At 44.1% G+C, this 13,229-nt stretch overlaps 1 protein-coding gene across 2 annotated transcripts in view; it reads left to right on the top strand.

Moving 5' to 3' along the window:
- RAB11FIP1 (RAB11 family interacting protein 1) overlaps window positions 1-13,229 on the top strand; it is a 33,081-nt gene that overhangs the window by 7,781 nt on the left and 12,071 nt on the right. For both annotated transcript variants that reach the window (XM_066234137.1, XM_066234136.1), the window contains exons 2-3: window positions 10,371-10,813; window positions 11,784-12,567. In XM_066234137.1, the coding sequence (XP_066090234.1) occupies window positions 10,371-10,813; window positions 11,784-12,567 (1,227 nt within the window). The remainder of the gene's footprint in view (window positions 1-10,370; window positions 10,814-11,783; window positions 12,568-13,229) is intronic.

The raw sequence follows: 13,229 nt of genomic DNA, 5'->3' as shown, positions 1-13,229 counted from the left end.
TATGTCCCAAGAAGACATACAAGTGGCCAATATATATATGAAAAGATGATCATTTTTGCTAGCTATTAAAGAAATGCAAATCAAAACTACAATGATGGAGATGTTTTCTCTGAACATATGTACCCTGGTTTATCAGTGTCACCCCATTAAAATTAATAATAAAAAAAGGACTGTAAAAAAAATAAGATACAAAAGAAAAAAAACTACAATGAGATACCACCTCACACCTGTTAGACTAGCTATTATCAACAAGACAGGTAATAACAAGTGTTGGAGAGGCTGTGGAGAAAAAGGAACCTTCATTTACTGCTGGTGGGAATGTAAAGTAGTACAACCATTATAGAAGAAAGTATTGTGGTCCCTCAAAAAATTAAAAATAGAACTACCATGTGACCCAGCAATCCCTCTACTGTGTATTTACCCAAAAAACTTGAAGATATTGGTACATAAAGATACTTGCACCACCATGATCATCGCAGCATTATTCACAGTGGACAACACATGGAAACAACTGGAGTGTCCTTCAATAGAGGATTGGATAAAGGTGATGTGGTACATATATATATATACAGTGGAATACTACTTAGCCATAAGAATGATGACATCAAAATTGAAACTCATGGACATGGACAAGAGTGCAGTGGTTACCAGGGGGAGGGGAAGAGAGGAGAAAGAGGGGGTGGGGAGAGGGGAGGGGCATAAAGGAAACCAAATAGGGTTGACAGAGGACAATTTGACTTTGGATGATGGGTATACTACATAATCAAATGTCAAAATGATCTGGAGATGTTTTCTCTGAACCTATGTACTATAATTGATCAATGTCACCTCGTTAAAATTGTCTAAATAAAATTTAAAAAAAAGAATGATGACATACTGCCATTTACAACAACATGGATGGACCTTGAGAACATTATACTAAGTGAAATAAGTAAATCAGAAAAAACTATATGATTTTACGCATAGGTGGGATATAAAACTGAGACTCATGGACATAGATAAAAGTGAAATGGTTACCAGGGCGAGGAAGTGGGGGGAGGAAGATACGAGGAGGGGAGCAAAGAGGGACAGATATATGGTGAAGAAAATGGCTTGACTTTGGGTGATGAGTATACAACATAATCAACAGTTCAAATGCTATAGAAATGTTTGCCTGAAACATAAGTACTCTTGTAGATCAATGTCGCCCCTTTAAATTTAATTTTCTAAATAAAATTTAAAAAATAGAAATGACAGGTGTGAAGACTGTAAGACAATAATGTATATAGCATACTACAAATAAAACTGCATAAGCCCTGGCTGGTTGGCTCAGTGGTAGAGCATCAACCTGGCGTGTGGAAGTCTCAGCTTCAATTCCTGGTCAGGGCACACAAGAGAAGTGACCATTTGCTTCTTCACCTCTCCCACTGTCGTGTCTCTCTCTCTCTCTCTCTCTCTCTCTCTCTCTCTCTCTCTCTCTCTCTTTCCCTACTGAAGCCATGGCTCGATTGATTCAAGTGTGTTGGCTCTGGACACTGAGGATAGCTCTGGGCACTGAGGATGACTCCATGGAGCCTCCACCTCAGGCACTAAAAATATCTCGGTTCCAAGCATGGGCCCCTTACAGGGGTCACTGGTGGATCCTGGTTGGGGCGCATGTGGGAGTCTGTATCTTTATCTCCCCTCCTCTCACTTAAAAAAATAATTGCATGTGTACTTTGGCTACAACTAAATAATAATTATAGCAAACACTTATCGAGTGCTTATTAATATCAAGCACTATTCTAAGCACTTTATATATATGAAGCCATTTAATCTCTATAACATCCTTTACAAGTTCAGTGCTTTTAACCCTGTTTTAGTGGAGGAGCCTGAGCCACAGAGATGTTAAATAACTTTCCTAAAGTCTCTGAGCTGGTGATTGTTAAAATGTACAGGAAAAAGACTTTAAGAGAATACATAAAAAGGTAATGGTTGGATTAGCATGAGAGTGAGTCAATTTTTTTTTTTTTTTTTACAGAGGCAGAGATAGACAGGGACAGACAGACAGGAACGGAGAGAGATGAGAAGCATCAATCATCAGTTTCTCGTTGCGCGTTGCGACTTCTTAGTTGTTCATTGATTGCTTTCTCACATGTGCCTTGACCGTGGGCCTTCAGCAGACCGAGTAACCCCCTGCTGGAGCCAGCGACCTTGGGTCCAAGCTGGTGAGCTCTTTGCTCAAGCCAGATGAGCCCACGCTCAAGCTGGCGACCTCGGGGTCTCGAACCTGGGTCCTTCCGCATCCCAGTCCGACGCTCCATCCACTGCGCCACCACCTGGTCAGGCGAGTGAGTCAATTTTTAAAAAAATTAAAACATTTTCTGTAACCTGTTTTGATTACTTTCTAATAGAATTTCTGTAGAGCAAATAATATAGAAAGGACTAAAAGCATTTTCTGTCTGCTTTTTCTGTTATCTCTCCTTTACCAACTTTTAGGATTGAGTTTGATGGCTATAGATAGCCTTTGATGCCACTAGAATGGCTAAAATCAGGGTGAAAAAATGATTCATATGCTGCTGTCATGATTTACCAAGAGTTCTTTCAAGCAGCTGAAAATGGGCAGGGGCGGGGGGAAGGAGGGTGGGGAGGGCCACCTGGGGACGTGAGGTTGGCTCGTTGGTAATTCTATGTTCAGAGTTAGGTAATGATGACCAGCCACCTTGGTCAATAACAAAACTGGTTAAACTACTTACCTTCTGTAGGACACACAGCACAAATGTTTTATAGGTCATAAACATTTCTGTCCCTGTTTGCTATGCGTTGCTTCTAGGCTACTAAGAGAAGAGTCTGGGCATTTTATCCACCACTCCTTTTCAGAACCCTTATAAAATGTTCTCAGCTGCTAACCTCACATGATTTTCAGCCTTATTTTTATTCTCTGCGGAAAGACAATTAAGGAACTGCTTTCTAAAATTTCTTCAGCTGCCCTGGCTGGGTAGTTCAGTTGGTTGGAGCATCATCCCAATGTACCAGGGTTGCAGGTTCATTTCCCGGTCAGGGCACGTGTAGGGGTAAACCAATGCATGGGTGGAATAGCAGATCAGTGTTTCTCTCTCACTCTTTCTTTCTCGCTTCCTCTCTCGCACTCTCTCAAATCAATAAATAAAAATTTAAAAACTTTTTCTTCATCTAAGAAAGATCTATATGCACCCTCTTCTCAAAACACCATGTTAGATGCTATTCTGTTCTTTCTTCTTTCCTGACCTGGAGTCATAATCCCCTGTGTCATGATGCTTGGTCGTGATGTTTCGTTATGGTGGCGATGACTCATGATACAAGTCATGGTTGAGATTTTGCAGGGGAAGGGCAACAGGCAGTCCATCACTAATCCTTGAGTCCAGACTGGACCCATAGACAAGGCTCCCTTGAGATTAAACACTAAGATGTTGAAGTAACTTATAGAGCTGTGGTCTTCCTTTGCCTTGCATTTCTGTGTCCAATCAAGGATGCAGTATTAATTCATTCTGCTGGATCCCTAAGTAGGTGATTCTTATAGCCCCTGGGGTTTAAATGAGCAGAGAACTGTATTTTTGTGTGAGAGTCCTCATCTGTGATGAAACTATAGTTTCTTTTCATGTCTGATTATTTTCTCATGCTTCAGAGTTAGAAAGAAAAGGCAGTACTTGTCCAGTGTCACAAACACTGTGTGACGATGTTTGTAAACACACTGTCTGGGTCCTCCGCAGCCCCCCACCCCCAGAGGGAAACCTTCTTAGGGCAGAATCTGGCCTCTTCGTTTTGTATTTTCAGTGCCTGGTATGTAAAAACATTTGAACCAAATCTTTGGAGCCTTCATTTCTCTGTACGTGTCTGCCCTCAAGAATGTTTTGAAAGAAAAACCTGCTTGCTTCATCTGAAGAAAGATCATTTCGAGACATACCAGTCAGTCCTTTGCCAGTGTAATCCCCAATGCCTGCATTTCTCATTTCCCAAGAGCAGAGCCAGACTACCCTCACCCTGCCACATTCCGATGGAAGGCCCCCGTGATCCGCTCTCCGTGTGTTTGAGAAACTACGTTCCGAGGCAAATCAGCCCTGAGGATTGGGCATGGTTGGATGGTTTTAGCTGTTCTCAAAATGACTTTCGAAGCCAGGAGATTGGACAATGCAGATCTAGGCAGTAGCTCCCCAACCTGGCCACTGTGGAGTGCGGTGGCGGGAATCCTGTGTCCTGCACCCCACTTCTTGTCCTTCCTGTACCCAGGTCATTCTTTTTTACATTCCCTATTGCTCTTAAAGGGCCTCTTTTTGAAAGTATAGGAGCCTTAAATGAATTTTTCTGTTTTTAGCTGTTGCTTTGCCTTGTGTTTTACCACCCCCCACCCCCACCAAACCCTCCAGACAGTAGGGCAGTCTGTTTGGATGCTATGCCTATATCTGCCAAGACTATACTTGACTGAGGGGCATGGGCAGGGCGGGGAGGGGCAGGCATACTGAAGTTTTCATTATGATTTCAGTTTTTACCCTATGCCCATTATTACTTTAAGATATAGTTTATATAAGTTTCCTGACACTTCTTATGTATTCAGAGATTCTTTTAATTTTTGCAGAATTGAGTTTTAATTATAAGTAAAAATTATTATTTGTGGCCATGGCCAGTTGGCTCAGTGATAGAGTGTCAGCCAGGTGTGTGGATGTCCTGGGTTTGATTCCCGATCAGGGCACAGAGGTGATCATCTGCTTCTCCACCCTTCTCCTTCCTTCTTCCCCCTCCTCCTTCCCCCTCCTCCTCCCCTTCTCTCTCTTTCTTTCTCTTTCTTCCCCTCCTGCAGCCATGGCCTGGGTGCTGAGGACGGTTCCATTGAGCCTCTGCCTCAGGCGCTGAGGATGGCTTGGCAAGCGGCCTGATGGGCAGAGTGTCGGCCCAGACGGGATTACCTTGGGGCACATGTCGGAGTCTGTCTCTGTGTCTCCCCTACTCTCACTTAAAAAAAAAAATCATTATTTGCTTACAGAAAGGGTAATTTGATTTTCTTTTTTTTTGATAGGTTGCAGGATTTTTCTAGAAGTGGATTTAAAAGTAAAGTTGATATATTGGGATTATGGGTTTCTTTCTGCTCTCTGCCCTTTGGGCTAGGAAAATGAACCCAGCCCTGATTTCTGAGATAATGCAAGCTTTCTGGGCCTGCGTGAAAGGTAATGCTTAACACACCCACACTGACATCACATGCTGTGTGGCTGTACTTTATTATTTATGAACTACTTCCGCAAGGCGCTGGAATTGAGTGAACCTGAAAGCAAATGAACAGAGCCCTGGGTGGATAGCTCAGCTGGTTAGAGCATCGTCCTAAAGCACAGAGGTTGCTGGTTCTATCCCCAGTCAGGGCACACACAGGAACAGATCGATGTTCCTGTCTCTCTCTCTCTCACTTTCTCCATCCCTCGTTCTAAGAAACCGATAAAAAATAAACAAAGAAAGAACAGACACGCTTAAAAGGTGAATTGATGTTTACAGATTAAAATCCAGTTGCATGTTCTTGTTTGGATTCCTTAGGGTGATTTTTGGATCATGGTTTCCACTACTGTTATCAAATTGTGCCTGTGTCAGATATCCCGTGGAGAACATTGATAGTAAAAGAAACAATCCCTGTCTTCCTTTCTAGCTTTAATAAACTCAGCACAGGTGTTTTAAAATTCTGCAAAGTTTGCATGGATACTTACCTGCCTATGAATCAGTCTGCCTTTCACCTCCTAAAATAGCCCTGTGGCTGTTCTGGGCTACCTGGTGTTTGGTTTGTTTGTGAAAATAAGTGGGCAGGACCAGCTGGTGAAGTGTGTGTTCACACCTCCTAGTGGCGTTGGAAGTTTCCAAAACAAATTTCACTCTAGCACTTGGGGATTGAATCTGTGCATCAGGTAATAATAGGCCCTCAGAGAGGATTCTACAGTTGGTTGGAACTTTGCTCAAAGTAAACAGACTTTGACACTAATATTTTTGGAAAGGCGGGCCTGGTCTCCAGAACTGTCAGATATTCTCTGAAGGCCTATCCTGTCTTCACACCTCCTGGGTGGAGAGGTGAAGCTCTCTGCTTGTGGCTGGTGTGGTCATCTAAGCCCTCAGTGTTCAGCATTCAGCAACTTCCCTTTTCAAGGTGCCTACAACTGGTATTTACAAAAGCTAACCAGCCTTCATCACCAAGGCTACCGTTTAGCACATGACTGTCAGGAGAGGAAAATACAAATAATCCTCTCAACATTTAAGTGAAAAATATGCAAAGTATTCCAGGCCAGGTCCTGGAAAATGTGTTGGAAAGACACTAGGCTGGCAGAGGCCTGGTTGTCTCGTAGGACATTGCATCCCCTCTCTCCCCAGCTGCGTGTTGTGGTTTAAAAACCGTAAGAGATTTCTCCTCAGGGTCCAGAATCATAGCTCCCGTCATTTTGGAGGTCTTGGCTGTGTTTTGATAATGCAGGTTAAGTTCTTCTGGATGACTTTGTACACTGGACTTTAGGAAAGCTTATGATTTATGACTGATGGCAAGCTCTGGTGGGTTTCCCCTCTTTCTACTTTTATCTCAGGACGTTTAAATTAGAAGCTCAAACTTGACTCAAAAAGGGTTTAAAGTTGAGCCCTCCTTTCTGTGTGTGCAAAAGGTGGCCCATCATAGATAAGTTAGGAGAGAGTACAGAGCAGGAATCTTGGTGAAGGGCCAAGTGGGAGCTCTGAAGTGCAGAGCGGATTCAGAACCTAGTTGTGCCCCTAAACAGTGTTAAGAGCTTGTACCATTTACCTCACTTGTGAACCTCAATCTCTTTAGCTGTAAAATGGGTATACTATCCCACTTCAGACCTAAAGAAATGGTATTCTTTTTTTTTTTTTGTATTTTTTTCTGAAGTTGGAAACGGGGAGGCAGTCAGACTCCCACATGCGCCCGACCGGGATCCACCCGGCATGCCCACCAGGGGGCGTCGCTCTGCCGCAACCAAAGCCATTCTAGTGCCTGAGGCAGAGGCCACAGAGCCATCCTCAGCGCCTGGGCCAACTTTGCTCCAATGGAGCCTTGGCTGCTGGAGAGGAAGAGAGAGACAGAGAGGAAGGAGAGCGGGAGGGGTGGAGAAGCAGATGGGCGCTTCTCCTGTGTGCCCTGGCCGGGAATCGAACCTGGGACTCCTGCACACCAGGCCGATGCTCTACCACTGAGCCAACCAGCCAGGGCCTAAGAAATGGTATTCTTATGAGACTTCTGTGAGTTTCTCAGTGTGTGCAGTGCCAGGTTTGCTGTGGGTGCTATTTAAGTGTTAGGTTTCTACCTCCCTGTGCTTCCTTCCTTGAAGCGTAGGGTGAGCTGAAATTGTGGGGGCTGTGATCTGCACTGTGGGCAAGACAGGCTGGAGGTGAAAGAGGAAATTGTGCTTGTTTGGGCAAAACCATCATTTCCTTAAAGCCCATGACCCTCAGCTCTTAAATAGGTCACTAAAAAGAATGTCAGAGTGTGGGCTGTCAGTTCCTGAGGCTGACGCTGGGGCTGGCTGTCAGGAGACCATGCACTGGGAACTGTGTGTTCTGCAGGGGTCACGCTACTCACATTCTGGCAGCTCACTAGCTGGAAATGCCAGGGGGAGAGCTCCTTTTTCTCAAGTCTGTCTTTCACTGGAGTTCAACTGATAAACTATTTGCCGTATCTTGAAGTAGTTTGCAAAGGACCAAGAGAAATACTTGAATGTTTGAAATGCTTCTTTTTTTCTTTTTGTTTTTTCTTTTGATTATTAAGCTAGGAAGAATGCCTCCTTTCAATTTCTCTTTTCTTTCTTTTTAAAAAATTGATTAACAGAGAGAGAGAGAGAGAGACAGGAAGGGAGAAAGAGGGGGAGCAGAGAGATGAGAAGCATCAACTCGTAGTTGCGGTCCTTTAGTTGTTCATTGATTGCTTTCTCATATGTGCCTTTAAGGGAGGGCTCAAGCCAAGCCAGTGACTCCTTGCTCAGGCCAGCGATCTAGGGCTCAAGCCAGTGACCTTGGAATCATTTCAATGATCCCGCACTTAAGCCAGTGACTTTGGGGTTTCGAACCAGTGACCTTAGCATACTGGGTCGATGCTCTATCCACTGCACTACCACTGGTCAGGATCAATTTCTCGTTAAAAAAATAACGGTGGTGCCTAGCCTGTGGTAGCACAGTGGGTAGAGCACCGACCTAGAGTGCTGAGGTCGCTGGTTCAGGACCATGGGCTTGCCTGGTCGAGGCACATATAACAAGCAACCAATGGACAATTAGAGTGAAGCAACTACTACTTTTTCCCTACCCCCCATAAAATCAATAAATAAAATATTAAAAAAAGTAAGTGTGGTAACAAGGAAGGACCATAAGAGTTAGACAGGAAGGAGCCAATAGACTGAAAAGAAATGGAGGGGATGAAAGAACAGGTGCACTTCAAGTCACAGAACTGGAGGGGAGGAGGACACACGTGGGAAGGGGGGTTTGAACTGAGGTTTCCAGGTAGCAAATGTAAAAGGTATCAAATTATATATACGTTATATATATTGTCACTATGTAAAATATATTTGTGCTCAGAAAGAAGAAATAGAGGAAAATATACCAAAATATAAATGGTAAATAATGGAATTTCAGATGACTTAAATTTTTTCATTTTTTACTTTATTTACTACAGTTGACTTGCATTGCTCTTTTAATAAAAAACTTAAAAATTAAGAGAAAAAATAAAAAAATAAAAAATTGTGGTAAACGATTATATGTGCATAACAAAATTGACCACTTTAACCATTGTTAGGTGTACAGTTTTGTGGTTTTAAGCACATTCACATTATAGTGCAGCCATCACCATTCATCTCTAAAACTTGAAACATTTTCCCGACTGGGCCTGGCCTGTGGTAGCACAGTAGATAGAGTGTCACCCTGAAACGCTGAGGTTGCTGATCAGAAACCCTGGGCATGCCCAGTCAAGGCAGACACAACAAGTAATCGATGAACAACTAAAATAAAGCAATTATGAGTTGATACTTCTTGTTCCTTCCCCCGCCCCTGACACGCCTCTCCTTTCTCTGTAAAATTAATAAAATCTTTTCTTTTTTTTTTTTTGATAGAGACAGAGAGTCAGAGAGAGGGACAGAGATGAGAAGCATCAATTCTTCGTTGTAGCATCTTAGTTGTTCATTGATTGCTTTTTCATATGTGCCTTGACTGGGGGGCTACAGCAGAGCCAGTGACCCCTTGCTCCTTCCAGTGACCTTTGGACTCAAGCCAGTGATCATGGGGTCATGTCTATAATCCCATGCTGAAGCCAGTGACCCTAGCTCAAGCTGATGAGCCCGCGCTCAAGCTGATGACCTTGGGGTTTCGAACCTGGGTCCTCTGCGTCCCAGTTCGATGCTCTATCCACTGCACCACCACCTGGTCAGGCAATAAATAAAATCTTTTTTTTTTTAATTTTTTTTTTCTTTACAGGGTCAGCGAGAGAGAGTCCGAGAGAGGGATAAATAGGGACAGACAGACAGGAACAGAGAGAGATGAGAAGCATCAATTATCAGTTTTTAGTTGCAACACCTTAGTTGTTCATTGCTTTCTCATATGTGCCTTGACCGTGGGCCTTCAGCAGACCGAGTAACCCCTTGCTCAAGCCAGTGACCTTGGGTTCAAGCTGGTGAGCTTTTTGCTCAAGCCAGATGAGCCTGCGCTCAAGCTGGTGACCTCGGGGTCTCGAACCTGGGTCCTCGGCATCCCAGTCTGATGCTCTATCCACTGTGCCACTGCTGGTCAGGCTAATAAAATCTTAAAAAGCTTTTTTTCCCCCCAACTCGAACTGCATTGCCATTAAACACTAACTCCCCATCCACTCGTTTCCCCTATTTGATGACCACCATTCTTCTTTCTGTCTCTATGAATTTGACTACCCCAGGTGCCTTGTATAAGTGGCCTTTCTATAGATTTTTACTCTGTCTTATAATTTTCATTACTCCCTGGCAGGGACTACAAACACTTTCTTTTCTCTGTGTTTTACTTGTAAATCCGCATTCTACCTTCTTAACTATCTGTGTATGGTTTTGCATTTTACCCTACTGAAGGAAAATACCAGTTACAGGAAATGATTTGAGGGAATGTTTATTTTATTTATTTTATTTTTGACAGCACTTTATATCAATAGAATCAAGATTTTAGGTGATGATACACTGAGTGCAGACTCAGATTCTATCTTTGGGGTGGCTTCTCAAATAAACTACAAGTTCTGTCTTTATTCCCCCACCCCACCCTCTGCTCCCCAAAGAAGAAAGCATAAGAAAGTGTTGGTGTAAGAGGTTGGTAATAACAGAGAGGAGAGGCTAGTTAGCAGGGACTGTGAGTGCTGTTTCAAGCTCTTCAGTTCAAAGGTAACCTCTCAGCCTTTTTCCTTGTAGGTGGTATACCTTGAAATCCAAACCAGGAAAGAAGGATAAAGAGCGAGGAGAAATTGAGGTTGACATTCAGTTTATGAGAAACAACATGACTGCTAGCATGTTTGACCTTTCCGTGAAAGAGAAGTCTCGGAATCCTTTTGGGAAACTGAAGGACAAGATCAAAGGGAAGAATAAGGACAGTGCATCAGATACTGCATCAGCCATCGTCCCCAGCATGTCAGCCTCAGTCGACAGTGATGATGAGTCATCTCCAAAAGACAAGAAAAAGAAGTCAAAGATTAAGACCTTGTTTTCCAAGTCTAATTTGCAGAAAACACCACTTTCCCAGTCCATGTCTGTCCTGCCTACTTCAAAGTCAGACCGAGTGCTGCTTCGTCCCGGAGACTTTCCGTCCCGGTGGGAGGATGATGACAATGAGGACGAGTCCTCTTCTGCCTCGGACAGTGAGTTTCCTCTTCCTCTTTACCTGGCCTCTCTCCCTCAGCTTGCTTTGCTTTGCTTTGCTTTGAGAGAGACAAAACAAACAAATCTTAAGAGAAAGATTTTAATTCAGCTTCTCAGTTACTAAAATGATGGTGATGATGGTGATTGGTGATGATGGTGGTTGGTGATGATGGTGGTTGTCATGGTGATGATGGTGGTTGTCATGGTGATGATGGTGGTTGTCATGGTGGTGCTGCTGATGTATTATTACCTTGGCTAGGAAGCCTTCTCTATTTCTCAGCCCTGTGGTTTCTAAGAATGTATGGATTCCTTTTCTAAAATGTCTGGCTCTGTAACTGATGTACATTAGTAGAAGCTTCTGGAACTACAAGAATGAGTGCATCCAGGTTTTTTTCTTTTAATGAAAGGCAAAACTGGAGTATTAATGATATCTCATTACTTCATCAGGTTTCCATTGAACTCCTGTTATTAGACAAAAACCTCATGTGCTATGTCCTTTTTAATTAATTAATTTATTTTTATTTTAATGGAGTGACATTGATAAATCAGGGTACATATGTTCAGAGAAAACATCTCTAGGGGCTATGTCCTTAATGGAAGCTGAGGAATCCAGTTCCCTTAACCTGGATTAACTGTATATTTTGAACTACAATTTGAGTGATCAAGTCCCTACTGTTGGCCAGATCCTGCTAGTCTACCAAGAGTGCTGCCCTTTTTATTGTTTAGATGCAGGGTTCGCAACCCTAGCTCTACTCATAGTTGGGCCAGACAAGTCTTTATTGTGAGAGGCAGCCCCATGTATTGTATGATGTTTGGGATCGGCCCTGACCTCTACCTCCTAGATGCTAGTGCACTCCCCAGCCAGTTGTGACAACTGAAAACGTATTCCGACACGAACAATTCCACCCCTCCCAGTTGTGAACCACTCTAACTTCTTATACCCTTTTTCCTTTATTTTTCTTTTTACAGTCCTGTCTCACAAGAGAACAGTGAGCACAGATCCTAAGCTGCTGAGCCAGATCACCTTCAACCTTCCCAAGAAGGAAGGGCTCTCGTTCCTTGGTGGCCTCCGGTCTAAGAACGACTCCCTTTCCCGCTCTAATGTCTGCATCAATGGGAACCATGTTTACGTGGAGCAGCCAGAAGGCAAGAATGAGGCCAAAGACAGCCCCTCTCCTTCCCCGTCCCCCCAGGGCTTCAGGAAGAAACATCTGTTCTCATCTACAGAGAACCTGGCTGCTCGGTCTGGGAAGGAACCCGGGGAAGGAGGTGCCGTGTCTTCTGACAAGCGGCTGTCTGAGTCTTCCACAAAGAACTCTCCGAAATCCATGACACTGCCACCATCCTGGCCACCAGTCAGTGGGGACATCAGGGAAAACATGGCTCCAGCGAAGTCAGAGCCCACGAAAGAAACCAAAGACAGCAAAAAGTCTGAGAACAAGAAGTCCTCTTTGCTTTCTCTGGTGACAGGAAAGAAGGACGTGGCTAAGGGCAGTGAAGGGGAAAGTCCTGCTTCCTCCCTGGGTCAGGAGAAGGAAGGCGTGCTTCGGGAGGATGAGCCAGGACCTGCCGAAGGCCTCGGCAAGAGATCTGAGAAGGATACTATGGCCGTTGTATCTGGACGGGGAAAATCCCTGAACCCATTTGAAGAAGTGCAGATCACGGAACCGGAAGCTGACCCAGAGCCCAAGTCTGAACGGACACCACCTGTTCCTTCTGCCAGGGCTCCCCAGACCAAAGCTGTGAAACCTCGGTGAGTCTTGGTCCTTCTGGTGTGATAATCAGACCCCAGGGGAACACCATGGGGGATAGGAGATTCTGAGTATTGTACGTTGCAAATACCAGGTTTGGGCTGTGGCTGTGCAGGACCCGCGTTTAAATACTTCACACCTCTCCCCTTGAGGCCGAGGTGACGTTTCCTCCCCACACTGTGGTACTGGTTTGCTGTCATGGTCCACTCTGGAGTGTGTCTGTGACAGTTCTCTGTGTATTTACTCTGCGTCTGGTTGCAAGAGCCTGAGTGAGCCTTGGGGGTTCTGCTTTTCAGCATGACTCACATTTACTCCATGTTTCTGTGTCTGGGGTGGGACGGGCTCGTTTTTGAGATTCTGCTTGCCTTGATTTCACACAAACACACAGACACACGCAGGTTGCTGCTCTTCAAAATCTGTGCGTGCTGCCTTGTGGTGGGTGTGTCTTTTACTGCTTTGAACTTTTTAGCTTCTTTTTGTATATCCCCAAAAGAAACTAGGCTGCCACGTTACCTGGATCTTTCTGTTTCTGTAGCAAAGCCCTTTTGTGTGGCAGATGTACTTGGTGATTAAAAGTGGCCCTTTTATATATTAGATATTATTGTGTTCCTTTTAACTTCTCAGGGTACTGCCCCAAATATGACAATAAGTCCTCCCCTTTGAA

Source organism: Saccopteryx bilineata, chromosome 6 (genome assembly GCF_036850765.1).
Source record: "Saccopteryx bilineata isolate mSacBil1 chromosome 6, mSacBil1_pri_phased_curated, whole genome shotgun sequence".
NCBI classification, from domain to species: Eukaryota; Metazoa; Chordata; class Mammalia; order Chiroptera; family Emballonuridae; genus Saccopteryx; species Saccopteryx bilineata.
The sequence above is the reverse complement of the archived record's forward strand: the minus strand, read 5'-3'. Positions and strand labels throughout refer to the sequence as shown.